General features: G+C 32.1%; 1 protein-coding gene across 1 annotated transcript; it reads left to right on the forward strand.

Annotated features, from left to right (window-relative positions):
* Positions 1-2,525: 2,525 nt before the first annotated feature.
* Positions 2,526-15,560, forward strand: LOC133181110 (zinc metalloproteinase nas-13-like). The gene is made up of 15 exons (XM_061315652.1): positions 2,526-2,534; positions 3,203-3,305; positions 4,623-4,719; positions 5,043-5,131; positions 5,382-5,499; positions 5,697-5,766; positions 6,798-7,001; positions 8,186-8,324; positions 8,527-8,646; positions 8,825-8,962; positions 9,217-9,366; positions 9,788-10,012; positions 10,642-10,782; positions 11,633-11,755; positions 15,210-15,560. Exons 1-15 carry the CDS (start codon positions 2,526-2,528, stop codon positions 15,350-15,352), a joined length of 1,869 nt encoding a protein of 622 aa, XP_061171636.1. The 3' UTR covers positions 15,353-15,560.
* The last annotated feature ends 6,349 nt before the right edge of the window (positions 15,561-21,909 follow it).

The following is a 21,909-nucleotide window of genomic DNA, read 5'->3' on the forward strand; positions in this document are numbered from 1 at the left end:
ACATTAGTTGATAGTTTTACAAAGTCTGACATAACTTTAACTTTGGAGAACTGTTTGGACAGTACTGTGATTTGGAGATCTGTGATCAACAAGGGGGTCTTAGTGACACAAAACCATTTCCTATTCTTTAATAGCAATTTCACTGAAAATGCAATTAATTACACTCAAAACAATTTCTTTTTTAAATTATCTCATCTCTGACCCCATGCTATAAAATATTATACGAGGGGTGATCAAAAAGTTCGCACTTTTCAGATCAGAATGAAATTTGGTACACATATAGTCATACATGTGTTCTATATATAGGAGTTTTATGTAATGTTTTGATCCATGTTTGTGACGTCACAATGTGAAAATGACGTCATTAGGTAGGTTACTTGTGACAAAAAATGATTGACTCAGTCATACTCGAGCAACGAACTGCTGTAAAGTTTTATGTCTATCTTGGAAATACCTTTGCAATAGCATATAATACTTTGTACAAAGTTTATGAAGACAAAAGACTTGCCAGGAGTTTAATCATTAATTGGATTGATTGTTTTAGTAAAAGAAGGGATATGGTTAAAAATGATGTTTGTTCTCTTGCCCAGTGAAAACAAGTTGGGGAAGAGATGTGTCCACAGTTGAGCAATTTGATATGAAAGACCGCCAAGTTACAGTTAGAAAAATAGTTGAATATCTTAACAATAATACAGTTATTAAATCCCTAAAATATCGTTTACTTTAGAATTTAATCATATCAGATATGATAAAAAGAAGGCGCCATGCCTTATATCCACATTTGATAAACGACGCTCCCAAGACGGAAAACTCGGGTTGCGATGGTCACCATGCTCATTCCGGGAAAGGATATCCTTATCCACCCATCCTATTGCCGAGATTTGGCCATTTTTGACAAGTTGACTGTTTTAGTTATAAAAAATAACTTGCATGGTAAGAAATATAAGACTCGAAAAAATCTTTTTACATCCTGTGAACGGAACGCTTCGGAGCATGTCACGTGACCGCCTGTATCACGTGATTTGCGCATGGACAGAACTGTGGCAGATGCGCATTTAAATCGGAGAGGACTACTTTAAAAAATAATGAACACTAAAACCTAATTTCATTTCTTTTATGGAAGTTATTCAATTAGTTCGCGAACTTTTTGATCACCCCTCGTATATCAATATGACTAATCATGGCCCTTGTCTTTCTTAAAAGAAGATTTTGAAGCTTTTTTTCCCCTAGTTTCATTTAAAACATTGATTTCCTATCTTTACCCAACGTAACCCCAAAGGTGACTTTTTAACCATCTTGAATATATACTGAGGAAGCTTACACATAAAAAAAGTCTTATCAGGACCCTACTGTTCCTGAAAAGGAGATTTGAATTTTTTTTTCATTTATATTCCCATTTAAAACTTTTATCCCCTACTGTGACCTCATCCCTACCCAAGGATTGATTTGAACATTTTGAATATACACTACCTGAGGATGTTTGCATCTTGATATGACTAATCATGGCCTTGTTGTTTATGAGAAGAAGATTTTTAAAGATTTTTCCTAAATATTCACAGATATATTCCTATATATTTAAAACGTTGATCTTTTGTGGCCTAACCCTAGACCCAGAGGTCATGATTTAAACAAAAGTAAATCTACATTGTGTCATAAGTTTTAAATACAAGTTTCATTATTTTTTGGCTCAGCGGTTCTTAAGAACAAGTTGATTAAAAGATGCCTTCAAGTTTCACTAATTCTTCATTATCTCCCCTTCAAAGAGGGCGTGGCTCTTCATGTGAACAAACTTGTTAATAGGTTCCTTTTACCCAAAGATATTTTGTGGCAATTTTGTAACTGGTCCAGTGGTTCTGGAGAAGAAACCAAACAGGCGGACGCTGGATATCCTTCGATCAGAGAAGCTCACTTTAGTCTTTTGCTCATGTGAGCTAAACAAAGGTTTGAGAAAACCTCATCCTTTAATTCAAATCACTGAAAAAAAAAACATCAAAGAAACTAAATATGTGTGACTTTTTCTTTCAGTACAAACATCTTTGTTTCAAACGCACCTACTACAATTAATGGGATTGAAATAAAACGACCAATGAAAATGTTATGAAGTTTCTCAAGAAAGGAACATAAATACTTTAAACAGGCAACTATCATTTTCCGTCAGAAGACAAATCTTGCATTCCTTTAACCCTAATCACCAGATTATCTTTCCTTCCTATACTTCTAAATTTCTTAAATCCATGTTTGGCTTGTGCATGTTGTTCGTTAATGCAGACTGTTCTTGAATCGGACTTTAACTTATAAATTACATTTAAAGGATTAGAATCAAATTTTAATACCTGAATCTATTAATTTTAAATTTCAAAATTGCAGTAGATTTCAAAACCCTAAATGTAGACCTCATGGTCATCACAAGATATAAATAAGGGAAAAAAAGGATGTGTAGTTATCAACAAGACTTGTTCTATAATTAGATCCTACAGAATCAGTCCCTTAACGATTCTTATCCGACGCCATCTACCTAACATGTAATGAGCCAGGTAAGCTTTCTATAGTCATTTGACACCAATTTTGGAGCCTTTTTACATTTTGTTATCAGTATCATTAACTGTGTTACAGTTGAAACATTGTCGACTGTATAGTTGTGATATATGATGTTGATTATAATATATGTACTTGATCCCTTAAAAGGAGATACACGATCAAGGCAGGAAGGCTTGTCTTTTACGCTCTTATTTGTGACCTTCATAAGTGGACATGACACATAGGATGTTACATCAACGATGAAATGGTTCTATAAAAACCTTTTCCGAATCATCTTAACTTTAATGTTTTCACTTTTCGCCATGGAAAAGGTTTCATTTATTTTATTCATGGTATTGTATTTTTTTTTTTATACATCCTTATATTTTTAAATGGCATAATTCTTGTTTGTATTCATGTATATCTTGTGTACGCTATCTTTTGATATGATTAATGAACTTAAAAACTTATTGTTTTTTGTTTTTGTATTGAATACAATGAAAATACTTTTATCAGAAATTTTTTTTATTTATCTGTTTTTTCCTAAATTATATACACCATTCTGGAATTATTATTTCCATTTTAAATGTATTCCTAAGGATGAACATAAAAATTGGATAATGCATTAGGATTTCAATCCCATTTACTTTAAGCTAATTGTAATGAAATAAAATCTACGTCACAGGTTGTTCTTCTGGTCCTCAATTGTCGGGGGCAAATGGATAGAAAGCCTCCTCCCGAGGACCTCACAATGGACCAGATTATGTCTAGACTATTAGGCGGAACACGTAAGTATATCATTCTGAAGAAATAAATAAAGAATTGAATGATTGTACGTTGTTTTCCGTCCCTTTCGAGAATTTTTCACTCACATAGAGACATCACCATATACATGTACCGGTGAAGGACTTCAAATTTAGACCTTTACTCGGCATTCAGGGCCATTGAGCAGTGAGGGATCTTTATCGTGCCAACGCCTGTCGTGACACGGGGCCTCGGTTTTAAGATCTCATCCGAAGGACCCGCAAATTTCACTTCAAAGTGCCGAGCGCCTGGCGAAGGAACAGTTGCTACCTATTTTTTATCGACTTAGGTCAGTCGCGGTCGAGATTTGAACTCACGGCCTTCCGATCACGGATAATAAATAAAGAAAACGTTCGCTAAAATTATCATCAAACAAATGACAAGGGTACAAAGAAAGATAATTCTTGAAATTACTGTGGAATTGTTCATAACTTAATATTGTATTACACACATACACATGCACACACCATATATTCCTGTCATGCCTCTCAACAGCCACGCCATCTTTGTTTTGGCCATTTACGCTTTATTAAAACATTTTATGATTTGATGCTTATAAGCAAAGCATTTTGTATTAATCATGCACCGTTTTGGATATCTATCTTTCGAGGAAGGGAAATAAAACTTCGGATGAAAATATATATCCGGAGAATCATTTGATAATACTTCATGAAGCTAAATATATATATTTCATCAGATTCTGATGTCTAATGATAACAGTCATATGATTCATAACTTTGTGTACATTTTTGATAGATAAAATACAAGTAAAGGTTTCTTTTTATCAAAGTTATGTTGTTTCAAATAATGTTAGGCATTACAAAATCACATGTACAGATCACATTGGAAAAAGTGAAGAAAAAAAGTTTATTTAATTGAAGTTCTGAGTCCAAGACAACGCTAACAATATCTTGAAGAGATACAAAGCGTTAACATGGAGCCTACATCGTTTATTTACGTCCGCTGAATATTTTCAACTTTATTTCTTCTAAAAACCAAATGCTGTTTATCTGAGAGAATTAAAGCCAATAAATTTTCAGATCCCCTTTTCAAAAAGCGTATGAAAGATTTTTTAAAGTGTTTACGTTCGACTGTTTCATGGCTCCTCCATCAATGTAACATATAGATCGATAATCCAGAGAAGTATCATAACAGAATGGAATTCTGTTAAAGGGAAAAAAAAGAAACTTTATATTGGAGAAATATTTTGTTCTGAATGATATTGAAAAGCCTGTTAAACTGTATCACTTGCTAAAGCAATGAACTTTGGAGCTCATATGAAATTTACTTTTTTATTTTAGAAATGGCAAGTAGTATCACTTTACCGGGTAGCTTAATTCTAAAGGAACTAGACATGTATTTAACAATGGATCAGTACAGCGCTATAAGTTCAAAAAAGTAAGCAATTAAATTAATTTATTATTATTAATTAATTTATATTATATAAATATATATTAAAAATATGTAAAAATATTAATTACATAATTGTTTTTCCTGTCCTTCTAAAGTGTCACATAAGCTGCTTTTTTCTTTCTTTGATAAAAAAAAATTGAAACAATGACTACTTCTCTAATATATGAATATAAAGATAATGTATGTAGATTTTTTTCTTTGTTCATATTAACATTTTAATTAATAGAGAAAATGGCAAAAGATTATGAAGTTAGTATTACCTTACAGTTTTAAATAAAGAGTTAGTGAACAGATTTGATTGACTTTAGAAAGAGAAAGCGAAGAAAAGCAGTCAGAAATCCAGTATCATATTGGAATGGAGGGATAATGCCATATAGATTCGCGCCCGGAGCTTACGGTGAGAGAGAGAGAGAGAGGAGTACATTTTCAAAGAAATTGAGTATTTACCTAGACATTTTCGTATGTTAATAAACGTTAGGCTGAATAGTAAATTATCTTGGTAAAATGTAAAAAGTAATTAATTTAGTAACATTTTTGAAATAAATAATAACGCACATACACACCCATTCGATCAGTCAAATAAATGATTTCCTCAGATTGAAAATTATTTTATTTTATTTATTTTTTTTTTATTTGTTTGTTTGTAGAGACGGTTGATCAATATTTTGTTAAGGTTGCAATGAGGGAGTTAGAAAAATACACCTGTCTTCGGTTTAAAGAAAAGACAACTGAAACTGATTACGTGGAACTCATTGATTCTCAAGGGTAATTTGGCAGACAATATACTTTTTTGAATTAAAAAAAGCATGCTTTATTTTGTACACATTCAAAAAGATGAAATACTTTTATGCCGATATACTGTATGAGTAAATACATCTCCAAAAAATGGATCCTGATACAATTCTAGCGAAATTATCAATATTCTGACAAATATTTTATTGAATGATATGTATTATTTATAGATGCTGGTCTCGTCTTGGTAAAGAAGGGGGCAGACAGGAATTAAGTTTAGACAGAAATGGCTGCCGATACGTAAGTTGATCCTTTGAATGTTTTTATTATCATATTATTAGTTATAAATAGGCATTTTGAAGTTAAAGACGCATAAAACAGGCTTGTTCATAAACTCAAAATGACTGAAAAATTTTAAATAAATATAAATCAAAGACAATGGTTCCTGTTTGAGTTATTGGCTCCGACAAATAACTATCACCAATGAGCAGGAACAAAAAAAGAATTCTAACTATTTTAAATTATGACGTCACAACCATTTAATCAATCCTCCCAAGACACGACAAAATTCATATTTTTAAAGATACAACATTCAAAGCTAAATTTAAAAAAAAACCTTCCAAGAATTTTGATTTATGAGAATTTGAAAAAGAAAGAAAAGATTTAATATGCAATGTAATTCATGTAAAGAAGATTGAAAAGTTGAAGTCATCTGGTTTATCATAAAGTTTTTTTGTAAGGTTACCATTACCGTCATTTTCTTGTAAAATCTCTACATATGAAACAAATATGTCAGTCTGTGGTATCTTTTATTTCAAGTTCACTGGAGTCGACATATGAATGGAAGTAACTATTGTTAATCGATAATACCTCGTCGAAATATCTAAATGTCGAGTTGAAGGACACAACAAGTGTCTTCTTGTCATGCATACGTTTTTGAATAAATTCTGCTTTATATGAATACCAAAACAATTAGCAATTAGCGGGGCGCAATTGAGAATAGGAGGCACAGTTATTTGGACATTAATTTTATTAGAGGAAAATTTTTCATGAAACACTTCGTTAAATATGCCTGCATGGGATGTCTACATTTAAGCATTCCAAAGATGTAAGGTTCCTAAATTATGCAAAATTATATATATATATATATATATATATATATATATATATATATATATATATATATATATATATATATATATATATATATATATATATAAAATCCAAAAAATCTTAAAATTGTTATTTGTTTTTAAAATGAATAGAATTCAGATGTTTTTGATTTCAATGTGATCAACAAAAGTAATTGGTTTTTAAATTTACAACTTCAGAAAGGATTGTACTTGCATGAAATTGGACATGCAGTTGGTCTTATTCATGAGCAAAATCGACCAGATCGTGACGAGTTCATTAGAATCATCACCCAGAACATCCAGCCTGGACTTGCGGACCAATTTCAGAAGTACCGAAGTTCATTTATCAATACCTACAGTGTACCATACGACTTCCCGTCCGTTATGCACTACGGCGTAACAGTAAGCTTCAATATCATTGATGATACTGTATTTAAAAAAAACTGGAGCAATCCATGAAATTACTGATATCGCTGAACATGAGAAACAAAAATCATATTTTTTTAATGATAAATGAACATCCACTTTCTAACTTATATCAGCAGTCTCGTTTAAAGTCATCATTTCGTAAGTTCTATAGTCGATACAATGACCTTGTCAGCAAATACAATCTATCATTAAGTCAAATGCTGAGTGACCTTTTTCATACTATTTGTTAGGCCATTATTTACACACTGAATTGTCGACGGATTTTTCCGTTATCTTCCGATCATGACAAGGAACACACGGCGGGTGTGACCGGTAGGCAGGGGATGCTCACTCTTCCATGGCACCTTATCCCACCTCTGATGTCTTAGAGGTCCGTGTTTGCTCTGCTCTTAATTTGTAATGTTTAATGGACTTTTGAGCTCGAATACTGTTCGTTATCTCCAAATATTTCATTACAGTCTATCTCGCTGTATGACTAGAGACAGGTTAAAGCAATTAAGTGTTAATAATTTGTTGGGTTTTATTTCTAGAAGAAAGAATCTATTGCATCAGCTTATCTTAAATAAACGGAGTACATCGATACATGTATATGAAATTATATAAAAATTGCATGTTGTTGAGGGTAATATTGAACATTTTCATCCCAAGAAAACCATAGTCAACCGAGGCGCAGCTGAGGTTAACATTTGTTTTGAGGGGTGAACATTTTCAATATACAATATCTATTATAATTATGCTGAATGTTTTATACAAATACATATAATGGTGAACCGTGCGCCCATAGATTCTGCGCTGTCAACTTTTTTTGGAATGTCACCAATCGTCAAGTATTACATTCTATCAAGCCGGAGGAGTGGTTTCATCATTCAGAGGGAAATAGTATTTTTTTTAACATCTCTTTCTCGACGAAGTGAATTCAACTAATTTACATGAAAGTGAAAAAGATGATGAACCAACAAATTATAAAAATGACAAATGTGAATTTTCATTTAAAACACACATATATGTCTACGTGTTTTGCAGACATGCATAGGATATTTCATATAAATTATTAAGAAAATGAGAATATGTAGAAGATTCTTTTATGAGATGTTGACAGAGTGTAGAGTGTATGACGAACATGTAATTTACTATTATGGTATATCAACTCTTTGTAGGCCTTCAGCAGAGATCGCACCAGTCAAACAATAGTTGCACAACCAGCTTATAAGGATAGAGAATCAGAAATAGGAAAAGTTTTTCAGAAGGAGCTATCTTTTGGTGATGTACAGGTTTTGAACGCCATGTACAGCTGCAGTGAGTCTCATCTCTTGATTGATAAATGTGAATGCATCCAAGCTGATTTATATAATTGATTAAATTATGTTATGATTTTATATGAAGTACAATCTTTAAATAAAAAAAATTGTACTCTATACTTGAATACCATAAAAATAAATTGTACAAACCTTTTGGCAAATTTTCACATTCACGGATCTTAATTTTGTCTCTTTTTTAGACGATGTATGCGACAGCAGTATTATTTGTGATGGTGGTGGCTTTTTAGACCAGAACTGTGAGTGCATCTGTCCTGACGGAACCTCTGATTGTCAGAGAGGAAAAACAAGGCTAAATCCTGGTAACTGGCTTTTTTTTACCTATTTTTTTTTTAAATACTTGGAGTCTTTTAATAACTTTTAAATCCCATTCATAGTCCACTTTATAACGTATAATATTTAAAATCTACAGTGATTTGTGTGGGAGAAGCTGTGTTTGTAAATTTACATGTTCCAATTTATCATGAAATGATATTGCAGAATGCCGAAATTCAGTAAATGACTGGAAATGTAACATTTGGGCAAAACAAGGGGAGTGCAAAAGGCGACCAGAGTGGATGAACAATAATTGTGCCCGAGCATGTGGAGCTTGTGGAAATGAACAAAATGTGAGACAAGGTATGACTAATAAACAAAATTGATTTTTTTAATTTATTCAGTTTCATACATTTAGCATAATGTTTGCTTTTAAAAGGTTGCTAAACTTCAATTAATACTGATTTAGCACTGAAACTAAGTAAAATACACGATTCATTTAGTAAATGCTCTCTCTCTCTCTCTCTCTCTGTGTGTGTGTGTGTGTGTGTATGTGTGTGTGTGAGGGTGCGCGTGTGTTTGTGTGTTTTGAGACTTCTTATTCATTTTTCTTACAGATCTACAGAATGTTTGTAGAAATCATTATGACGACGAGACTTGTAACAAATGGCGTGATAATGGGGACTGTGTGGTTGCCGAGGACTGGATGAGGCAAAATTGTAAAAAGTCTTGTTCCTATTGCGACAAGTCTAACCCTAGACCAAAAAGTAAGCTATATATAATTTCAATAATTTATTCTAAATCTAACTATACGTCATGATTAGCCAAAAATTTAAGTCCGTTTTATAATGTCTATTAGAGGGATTATAGTAAAATATATTTTATTTTATGCCTTCTTTGTATGATGTATCAGTAGACTTTGCACAATTTTTAACAATCTAATTAAAGTTATACCCTTTACGCTCCTGTATTTTTATTATGTTGCTAACTAAATACAGGTGCGTAAATTAATTCGATTGAATTTTTAATGACGTAGTGCTGTTTGTACTCATGGTTATCATACAAATGCTTCTACAAGTACATAAATCTGTGTGTGTGATGATAGGTCATCTGGTGTAATGTTATTGCTTCTTATTTGTTAGTAATACATTAAAGCAAAATACATTATGTGTTCATTTTCTAACGTAGCCAATTGCATGAACGCTTATTCCAACGACGCAAAATGCAAAGAGTGGGCTTTGACAGGCGAATGTGCCATCAATCCTGCTTGGATGACCATTAATTGTGCTAGTGATTGTCACACATGTGAAAACAATGGGAGTCTACCAGACGACGGAACGAGGACTACACGTGGACCAATTCAGACAAGACCACCGACCGTCACCACGCCCCCACCAACAACCCCTAATCCTAGTAAGTCATACAGTTTTATTTCGTTCCACTGAATTTCTAACCCCCCCCCCCCACAACCACAATTTTAGTAAGTCGTACAGTTTTATTTCATTTCACTGTTTTATCAGTTATTAATCATATACGCTACCAATTTTGATGCACCAGATGCGCATTTCGACAAATTATGTCTCTTCAGTGATGCTCAAGCCGATACGTTGGAAATCCAAAATATTGAAATAAAAAGAATTGGAAGAGCTGAAAATAGGTGCCAAAGACTGGAGCTAAATAGGTCGAAGGATCAGAGCTATGCATGAGGGAGATAATCCTTAATTCTGAAATAAATTTCTAAATATTACCACAGCGATTAAATATATATCCGTATTTTCAAGCTTGTACTGAAGTAGTAAGTAACTGGGCTGTAGAGACCCTCGGGGTCTAACAGTCCACCAGCAGAGGCCTCGACCCAGGAGTCATTATGTTAATCATATACGGTACCAATTTTGATGCACCAGATGCGCATTTCGACAAATTATGTCTATTCAGTGATAGTATAATAAGACGTGTAGCGTTTAAGAAAGTTTCTATATAGTTTTTGATATAACTTTAGAAAGCATCTTTATAAGTGTTAACAATTTTTAACTTACCTTCAGATTCCTGTGAGGATAGGTATCCGACAACAAACTGTCAGAACTTCGAAAATCAATGGAAGTTTTGTACTATTCATAGAGTATGGATGGAAGCAAATTGCATGAAAACCTGTGGACTTTGTCGTGGTGGAGAAAAAGAAAAAGGTAGCATGCTAAAATACTATGAAGGTCATTTCAAATTAAATAAAATTTTCATAAAAAATTATTTTAAGCTTTTAAAAGTTTAGATTTTACGGAGTCGAACAACTGTTTACACACAAAGCTCATCATTCAAAGAAAAATATTTAAACATTTCATATTTAAAGGAATAGATTTTTCATTACATTTAAATGGTCTTTGGCTTTTTATGTTTACTTTTTATTTAAATCGTGATATTGATAGTTGTATTGTTGATATAGACAAATACCTTGTATTTCATGTAACATTAAACTTTGATAATAATGCTACATGTATAATTTCTTTGTTGAAAATGTTTTCAACAATGAATGTCAAATTTATTCAATTACAATGCACAAAGTGTTGGAAAAAGCATCTTTTGTTTTTTTCATGAACAACCCTTTCTTTGCATTCTAAAAATTGGAACTCGGCCTATTTGTTATTCTTTTTTCTCTTTGGTTTAATAAATTTGAGTTTTTCAATTAAAAAATAGTTTGATTAAAGAAATAGAAACCTTTATAGAAAGTGTACACAAATACATATAACCCAACACGATTTAAGATGAATTTGTTTTTGTCAGAATCAAGTCATAGCTCAAACAACTAAAAATTTACACATATGCTGCTCTATTTTAAATGGTTTTTCAAAACAATTGCTTATCTTTTGAAACTTTGAAAGTCCCTTATTTTAAAAAATATCTTATTATATATAGTATATGGTGAAATATTTTTAGAGTAGAATTTGTGATTCATGTGCTAATTTCATTGAGAGAGATGTGCAGTAAAGCATCACAAAGATAATTGAAATTTTAAAAACTGAAATGATGTTCTTTTTGCAGAATTGGAGAACTGCAAAGACGATAACCCAACTTGTCCCGTATGGGCGAACGATAACCAATGTGTTATAAACCCAGGATACATGCTCAAGTATTGTATGAAGTCATGCCGTGTGTGTACTGCAGGTAAGCACAGATAAATGAGGTCTCTGTTATATGATTATATATATATATATATATATATATATATATTACTCGGTCGGTATGGTGGAAATCGGTTAGAAAATCTGTAATAGGTTAGTAATAGGTGAAAATAAAGTATATGTAAATTTGAATGCAATTTTCTTGAAATTCATTTTTATAAAAGAAACCTCTGCATAAACGTTGATCATTTTGCGTTTTCACATATCTATTTAAGCTGATTTGGTGGTAATTATGGCTCGACGGATTAAGATCGCAGGGTAATTGGTCAGTTTGTGAAGTGTTTATTGCTGTTTAAACATCATGTCATTACCCCGACTGTCCTGTTATTCTTTAATGATATTATAATTAAGTAAATCACCTTTGAGCACTGTGAATTGGTATGTCTGCCTTTTGCAGTTTTCCATGAAATATATGGAAATAACGAACGGTATTCAAGCTCAAAAGTCCATTAAACAATACAAATCAGGAGCAGAGCAAACACGGGCCTCTAAAACATCAGAGGTGGGATCAGGTGCCAAGGAGGAGTAAGCATCCCCTGCAGACCGGTCACACCCTCCGTGTGCTCCTTGTCATGATCGGGAAAAAACGGAAAAATCTGTTGACAATTCAGTTTGTAAATAATGGCCTAACAATTACATTGTAATATGAAAAACGTCAGTCAGTATTTGACTTAATGATAGATTGTATTTGCTGACAAGGTCATTCTATTGACCATAGAACTTACGAAATGACGACTTTAAACGAGACTGCAATTCTTGTTTCATCAACTTGTTTGTCAATAACCTACCTCGTTTTAGAAATTGATCATAAGTAGAGCATACTCTTGCGTATTGAATCAGCTGAGAGATATAAACCCCGTAAGCAGATGATAAAGGTATATTGCTGCATAAGTAAGGGAAGTTGACGATTGCAAAGTGAAAGTCATCACGTTTATCATAAAGCTTTGTTGTTAGATTACCATTAACGTCTTTTTCTAGAAAAATATTCAAACATGAAACAGATACGTCAGACCCTGTGGTATCTTTTATTTCATGTTCACCGGGATATATCGTATCTACAGAAGAATGGAAATAGCTATTGTTAATTGACAATACGTCGTCGATATATCTAAATGTGGAGGGTTTTTTTTCCTTCTTTTCACGTATAAGATTCGAAACAAATTCTGCTTTATATGAATACAAAAATAGGTCTGCTAATAACGGGGCGCAATTGGTACCAATGAGAATTCCAATATATTGTTGAAATACGTGGTTTCCAAAAACCACATAGATATTGTCAATCAGAAACTCAAGCATCTTTTTAATATCAACTTCAGAGTATTTGTGTGTACAATCAGAATGTTTTTTAACAAAATAATTTTGCAAATGACCAATGACAAGGTGAATAAATTTACGAGTTCCATTTTTATTGAAAAAACAGCTGTCTATAATGTCAAAAAGCGTGGACTTTAATTTATCGTGAGGAATGGTTGTATATAGAGTTAAAAAGTTATAAGTTTTTATGTTGTTGATTTTGGTAAAATTTTGTGATTTCTAATTTTCCAAAAGTTCCTTGGAATTTTTAAGTATCCACATCTGATTTACACCACTTCTCGAATATATTGTTACACAGTACTCCTGAAGTTCCTCCTTTACTACAGTTAATATTTCAGTGAGGAGTAAAGAAAGAGGCTTGGTAGAACATCTACTGGATCCCGCTATGTATCTTTGTTTGTTAGGATTTTTATGGAGTTTCGGAATCAAATATAGATATGTATTATTAGACAAACATTGTAAATTAAGTGAAAGTTCCGAGATTTTTGATTATGGTAACAATGCAGTATGAACTTGTGTGACATCTGCTCTAGAAAATTATTAATGTCCGATTTTCAGGCATGTTTCATGGATTGATTTTTTTTCCTTGTCTATTTAAATTGAAATAAAATATATGTACATGTAGTTTTCTGATCAAGGTAAACAGAATGTTTCTAACTTCTAAAGTCTTTTTTAGTTTTCTTTTTTTTATATGAATTAAGGTTCTAGGGAAAAAAGTCATAAAATGATGTTGATACAACTAACCGGTTAATCGGTCGGAACGTGTTGCTGTTAATCGATTAGCAATTTTGTATTCGATTCCTACTTGTTACTGATCAATTGTATCTGTTGGAATTCGGTGAACACTAATTGTGCTCCATTATTAGCCGACCTGTTTATATAATCCTATGAAGCAGAATTTATCAAAAAACTTCTTCATGAGAAGAAGTAATCTCTTGTTGTGGCCTTCAACCCAACGGTTAGATATATGGACGACGTTTTATCAATCAACAATAGTTACTTTCATTCTTATGTGGACTCGATATATCCCAGAAATCTGGAAATCAAAGACACTACAGAGTCTGCCGCGTCGATTTCATAGTTGAATTTTTACTGACTGTAGACGAAACGTGCAATGGCCAGCTAATAACTAAACTGTATAACAAACGGGATGGCTTCAGTTTTTTCATTGTTAAATTCCTTTATCTGTTTATAAATATTTGAACATGTTGTTTATGTCTCCCAACTGATTCTATAAGCAAGAGCATTCTCTGAGTAATATTAATTTTTAAACCAAGGCAAGCTTCTGACAAAAAAAGCAGATTTTACAAGGACTTCGACAACCCCTTTAAAGTCAATTTTTCACAAATTCTATGGCCGTTTTAATGACATTGTTTGTAAATGTTTGTAAATACAACCTATCACTGGGTATTTTGTCTGACATATTTCACACCATTTGTTAGGTCATTGTTTTATTTTTACTAAATTTGCCTACAGAGTACTCTGTCTACCTGATCAATACATAGGGCTCACGGTGGGTGTGACCGGTCGACAAGGGATGGTTACCCCTCCAGGGTACCGGATCCCATCTCTGGTGTTTCAAGAGGTCCATGTTTTGCCCTGTTCATGATTCGTTTTATTTACTGGATTTATGAAATTGATCACTGTTCGTTATCTTTATCTTTTCCATTGTATAAATAAATAATCTTATTTTTATGGCTGTTGGGACGTTATTTCTATTATACTTTTTTTAAGATTAATTTTTAATTCTATGAACATCGTTTTGATGTGATATTTCGTAGCTATGCAATTTCAATGCTTAAAAATGTGATACCTTCTTGTAATGATATTTAACAATGTTCTAAAATAATTCAAAGCCATTTTTCTTTACTCTATAGATTTTTTTCCTTCAATGATTGATGTCGTTTTTCTATATATATGATCAGACTAAGTGTAAATGATTAGACTAATATTAGATTTAACCTTTCGTAGTGCATATTAATTCAAATTGGGATAAAGAATCCTTCGTTGCCAGTAAGGCTTTTACGTGATCCAAAACTTGCGTTAATGCTCAATATCAAAAGATTTATTGAGGAATAAAGCAAGAAAAACGACCACGTACTAATGTTTTATATACCTTTCAGGACTTCGAGAAGGTGCTGCGGACCTTGTGGAACAGTTCAGTGAGGGTAATAAGACTAGATCAGCTGGCAGTGGGTCAACGAGATCTACAGTTAATCAGTTATCCGTTCTATTGAGTCTGTTCGCAGTAGTTTTCTTTCTTTGAAGTTTAAATACGTAAAGTGCTACATTGTAAATATTTACTGAAGACGAAAGGGCAACAGAAATGTGCCATATTAAATATAACTTTGTGATAGTGAAAAAAAAAACGTGTTACTAGAACTAGACTTAGAGAGAATCATCAAGTAATTGATCCAAAATAAATACATGGTTTTAAAATATCAATGTGCCTTTTTAGGAATTGTTTGTGCCATATCTATTACGTTTTTGTTTGTTTATTTGTATGCTGTTTTTTGGTTGAATTAATTAATCAATCAATCAATCTTTAAAAAATGTTTACTGAATATTGTTTAATTTATTGCTACATGAACATAATATAATCATTTACTCATTAGTTGAATCTTTTATTATAACCCAGGAATATTGATTCAATACATCATCAATACCAAGGGCTCACGGCAGGTGTGACCGGTCGGCAGGGGATGCTTACCCCTCAGCAAATGATCCCACCTCTGAAATTTCCAGGGGTCTGTGTTTTATGCTCTTTGCACAGATGTGTATTGTTTGATTTTTTTTGTTTTAGATCGATATCACTGTTGTTATTTTCACCCTTTTCCTTGATCATTGTTCAACATTAAATACATCTTTCCCCTAATTTATTTTTCTTTATTTATTGATTTCATGTCCATTGTTTCTTTTCATTTAAAATAAAGTTTTTAAAATATACGTTTCTTGTTGTATATAAATTGTATATAAATTTTAAAATTTCATTAAATGGTTTATTTCAAATCTAATACTTAAGAGAGATATGAAGCATGTGTTTAAATTTAGATTAGTTATGGTTTTTATTTTTTTAAAATTAATTCTAAAATTTACATAGATATTTATTGTTCTGTGGACTTAACAAACATTGTTATATCCATATAAATATCTTTCTATATATTTATTACAAATAAAAAGTCCAACAAAGTAAATGTTTTTTTCATCGGTCTAACAATTTCATTGTTGACCGGTCTGTCAGTCCAACATAAGAATTGTTAGACCGTAACGTCATTGCTACGTCACAAGTAATCAGTCGTTCGTTCAATATCGGCGACACAGAAATAGCCGAAGTTTCAAGAGTTACCGCGTATGCTATTTGAAAGATGGCGTCACGGGAAAAATAATGTTTTGTGATAAATAATGTCTGTATTATAATAATTTAATGATTATTTTCTTCTTTTTTTCGTTATTGTCATTTTTATTTAAAAAGCCAAAATATTACTTATAAAGAAATAGTTTAATTATATGAGTAAATCTATTTAAAGGTTTTAATTTCAGTGTTCTTTCTTAAGTGAAGGGTATAACAAAACAGTTATAGACTGGGATTCGGACAACATCTGATTTGTTGGGCCTGAAGGTGAAAATGTTGCCCTTGGCCTGCAGCCTCGGGCAACATTTTCACTTTCAGGTCCAACAAATCAGATTGTGCCCTAATACCCAGTCAATAACTGTATAATATTTCTTTGCTGTGTGCCAATTTCATTTCATAAGAGATGAAAATTGTAAGAATTTTACGAACACTCTTAGTGAAATATGAATAAATTTTGATGCATTTTAAAGCAAATAATTGAAATAGAAATTGTAAGAAGCTAATTTCAGTGCACTTGATATAGTTTTTTTAGTATTACAAAATGGTGCAAAATATCGTTTTCTTTTTTGTATAAAAAAATGAAGTCAAAATATAAACATTTGAGAGACGACAGACGAATAGATAGACAAAAGGGAAATCAAAGTGATCAGAAAAGTTCAGTTGAGTCTTTGACTCAATTGAGCTAAAACAGTATTCATAAACATGTCCAAGAAACTTTAATTTATCAGTGAGTCACGACGAAGACTTTTGCTCATGAACCATTTCAGATAAACTTTGAACAAGGCTAACTGGTTAAGGGGGGTCACAGTTTGTAAAATCACTATATTGCAAACATCCCTAAGTAGTTTTTTTTCAAGTCTGTCCAAACTTTTTGCAATGGATCTACGTTTGGGTCCCATAAGAAGGGTCAAATTTGGCATAAAAATATATAGAAAGCATCTTTACGAACCTATATCTCCGACAAAACAAAATGCCACATTTATCTTCATGTTGCATAGATAGAAAGGAAAAAATCAATACAGCTTTTTACCACTATATGCGTTTGGTCAAAACTAAATTTTCTTCAAAACCTAAATATAATTTTACAAATGAAATGAAATTATTGCTTTCTATTTTAATAATTATTTAAACAAATTTTTGAGAAACTGGTAAAGGAGTTAAATTGCTATGACCTCGTAAAACATGTATTAAGTGTTGTAAAGCACCAATTATTTGCTTATATACGTACAAGGAAAATTCCATGTGTGTTTTTGAACTCCGTTGCAACGTGCACAAATATTTTTTTTATGTTTGATTTCATGGATATATTGGCATTCTTTATTGTCATCTGTGAAAACAATATATTTGATACATGTTTATTTGAGATATCATAAAAAGCATGAAAAACATAGAAAAAAACCTCGCATGCGCTTTATTTCTGTAAGAAATTATTCTGAAGGTCTAATTAAGGATTTCAATTTTTATGTGCACATGCAAGTCTTGGTCCTTCATGTCAAAGTAGTGGTCATTCTTTTGAATGAAAAAGGTGAAGATAACGAACAGTGATAAAAATAATACACTACTGCATGTAGACTCATTTATAAAATCAGATATAGATTTCTTTCTGATTTGGATAAACTGTGTTGTTGCAATTAAATAAAGTAGAATATGATCCAGTGCTTTTGAATTCACATTATTTTCTTTCGCCAGCTGATTGTTGTGATATCATAAGCGATTTCCTGGACGCATGGAATATGGAGATAACGAACAGTATTCTAGATCAAAGTCCATTTAGAGATTACACAAATCGGGGGCAGAGCAAACACGGACCTCCAACAACATCAGAGGTGGGATCAGGTGGCAATCCCCGCTCCTTGTGCTCCTTGTCATGATAGCGAAAACGGACAAATCCGTAAACAATTCAGTATGTAAATAATGGCCTTACCACTAGTATGAAAATCATCAGTCAGTATTTGACTTTATGGCAGGTTGTATTTGCTTTGCTGACAAGGTCACTGTATCGACCATATAACTTGCGAAATTATGACTTCAAAAGAGACTGTTGATATCCTTGTTTTATCATCCTGTTTGTCAATAGCTTGCCTCGTTTTAAATATTGTTTATACGTAGAGCATGATATTGCGTATCGAATCAACTGGAGATGAAAACCACATATGTAGATGATAAGGGTGTATTGCTATATGAATATTAAGTAAATTGACGATTGAAAAATTGAAGTCATCACGTTTATCATAAAGCTTTGTTGTTAGGTTAACATTAAAGTCCTTTTCTAGTAAAATATCAAAATATGAAACAGATGTGTCAAACTCTATGGTATCTTTTATTTCAAGCTCACTGGGATATATCGAGTCGACATGTGAATGGAATTAACTATTGTTAATTGATAATACGTCGTCGATATATCTACATGTCGAGTTGAAGGCCACAGCAAGTGTTTTCTTATTCTCTGAATACAAAAATAGGTCTGCTAACAAGGGGGTGCAATAGGTACCCATGGAAATTCCAACAGATTGTTGAAAGACCTGATCTCCAAAACCCACATAGATATTGTCAATCAGAAACTCAAGAATCTTCTTGATATCAACTTCAGAGTACTAGTGTGTACAATCAGAATGTTTTTTATCAAAATAATTTTGCAAATGACCAATGGCAAGGTACGTATATTACGAGTTCCATTTTTATTGAAAAAGCAGCTGTCTATGATGTCAAAAGCCTGGACTTTAATTTATCGTGGGGAATGGTTGTATAAAGTGTTGAAAAGTCGTGAGTGTTAATGTTATTGATTTTGTTGAAATTTTGTGATTTCAATTTTTCTAAAAGTTGGAGTTTTTAAGTATCCATATCTGATTGACTCCACTTCTCGAATATACTATTGTACAGTACTTCTGAAGTTTCTTCTGCACTGCTTTAAATATTTTATTGAGGAGTAAAGAAAGAGGCTTGGTAGAACATTTACTAGACCCCGCTATGTATCTTTGTTTGTAAGTATTTTCATGGAGTTTTGGAATCCAGTATAGGTAGGGAAACTCAAATTCATTTTCATTGTTGGGAATACTAGAAATATTTAAACCTGACATATGGTTTTGAAGATTTTCCTCCTTAGAAAGGGGGCTATGGGTATAAGCTGGATAACCACTTGCAGAATCAAATCCTAGTTCCTCTAAATTACAATTCAAATATTGAGCCTCATAAACAAAGACAATATTTTTACTTTTACTATTTTGATTTGTCAGTGGGGACTAGTACATACTGATCATGTAATCTATCTAATTCTTGTTTCATTTCTGCATTGTCGAAGACATATGCGATGATTCGAATGATGAGTTATAGAGAAATTATATCTAATCATAATGAAGCGAAGCGTTTTAATATAGATTTGTTTACGATTTATAAATTTCCATCAATTTGTCTTAGAGATCTAACCAAAATAAGCTAGCATAATAATTTTACATATACAGTTTTAAAAACTTTTTGACGTGACATGCCCCTGTAAACAATTGGAATGTACATTTTGGTAAAAGTTTCTTAACAAGGAGATATAATGAATATATTTATTTTATTTGGTGTTGCGCAGTGTTTTGAGCGTTTGCTCTAGAGTCGCGGTGTAAGGAGTTGATCCTTACGTCGCAGGCTCGAATCCACTTTGCGACGTGGAGACCGTGGTCTGATTAAACCGAGGTTCCGTATAGCAATATGGAGATCTCTCGCTGCTCAAAGGCCGAGTACAGGTCTAAATTTGAAATCTTCCAAGGGACGTAAAACAACCAAACAAAGAAACAACTTCAATATAGTTTTACACTTCCATGGCTGGAGAAACACTTCTGATTGAAACCCAAAGAAAATATTCTGGGTTAAATAAATAGGATCACCCATTCTCAAAACTTGCCAATGACTTAGATATGAGGATGTTAATCCAGTGGTCAGTATGCTTGATTTCAAAATTAATACTTTCTATGAAAATGTATCATACATAAAAAGTTATCATACATGAGGTTCGAACTTTTAATCTGAAAATGATATACATCCTTCGTTTCTTTGCACACATATAAATTTGTTCGCTTCTTTACATGGTTCAAGGTTACAAATGCATGTAAATATATATATATATATATATATATATATATATATATATATATATATATATATATATATATATATATATATATATATATATATATATATATATTCAAAGTTATTGTTTTCTTTATAAATGTTAGCTGTATTTTTTTTGTAATGAATAACATTTTCAAAAAATACAAAGGTTATTGATAAATTCGATGTTTTAAGTCGCAATTTTCTGTACGAACGCCCACGCTTTGGATTATCATAGTGGCTTCCTTTTGATGTAAATTTCCAAGTATATTTCAATCAAGTCTAATTTCCACATTTCATGTTAACTGTATGTTTATATGTAGAAGCTTTAGAAACATTAAAATACTTAGGCATTGGGAATAGTAACACGAACTATATTCAATATTAATCCCAGAACTAAGGGGAGATCATTTTCCGGTACTTCCTGTATAAAAAACCAAATATGAGAAGTGCACGTGACAATCTATAAATCATACGTCCTTTGTCATAAGGAATGGCAGAGGTAACCAGAGAGGACATCAAGTGATGAATTAATATGCATGTTGTTTTAAACGTAATTCCTGTCAAAGAAAATAAATTGATGGAGGATATTTTTTTCAAGAGTAGGAACAAATATATAATTTTTATTATGCTATGTATTTATTTAACCTGCTTATTACATTATTTTATAAATATTACACATTAATAATAAAATAACATTATTAATATTTATAATAGTATTACCAATATTAATGTTACAATTCCTTGTTCATTCAAACACAAATAGAAATATATATATATAAAAGATAAGATAGTGAAAAATGGTAAATGAATACCTTTGTTTCCTTTTCGTCCCTTCGAGAATTTTTCACTTATATTACAGTGCTACCACATTGCCAATGGGAGGTTGTGCTCGACATTTATGGAAATTGAGCAGTGAGGGATCATTTTTGTGCCAACACCAACTGCGACATAGGACCTCGGTTTTTGACGGTCTCATCCGAAGGAGACTGTTCTCCAAGTCCAACAGCAGGATTCAAACCTGTGACGTAAGGATCAACTCTTTAACTCCGGTATTCTAGAACAGAACGTTCTCAAGCGGCGAATACTAATTTTTATTAGATTTAGGTGAATTATTTATTGTTGAATTATAAAACATAAACTTACAAATAATACTTATTTGTATACAATATCTATAAATTACTTTCTACTGTGAACGTCAGAGGTCCACACTTCTAGCTAAAATAAATCCCCCCCCCCCCTTTTATGTGTTTTTGAAAAAGTGACTCAAATTAAGTTTCGTAGTATTTGCCAATGAAAATAAAAAATATTCAATGAAAAAATATTTAAGTTTTTTTTAACTTTAACTTGCATTTTGTTTATGATTTCTTTTGATAGAT

This window comes from Saccostrea echinata, unplaced genomic scaffold (assembly GCF_033153115.1).
Source record: "Saccostrea echinata isolate AGI-Se365-2 ecotype Australia unplaced genomic scaffold, CSIRO_AGI_Sech_v1 ptg000008l, whole genome shotgun sequence".
NCBI classification, from domain to species: Eukaryota; Metazoa; Mollusca; class Bivalvia; order Ostreida; family Ostreidae; genus Saccostrea; species Saccostrea echinata.

What these genes read in the sequence shown, in the direction of transcription:
- LOC133181110 (XM_061315652.1), top strand. An exon ending in TAGACTATTAGGCGGAACAC is followed by an intron (nt 3,306 to 4,622) that starts GTAAGTATATCA and finishes TTTTTATTTTAG; the next exon opens with AAATGGCAAGTAGTATCACT. An exon ending in GTCTAACCCTAGACCAAAAA is followed by an intron (nt 9,367 to 9,787) that starts GTAAGCTATATA and finishes TTTCTAACGTAG; the next exon opens with CCAATTGCATGAACGCTTAT.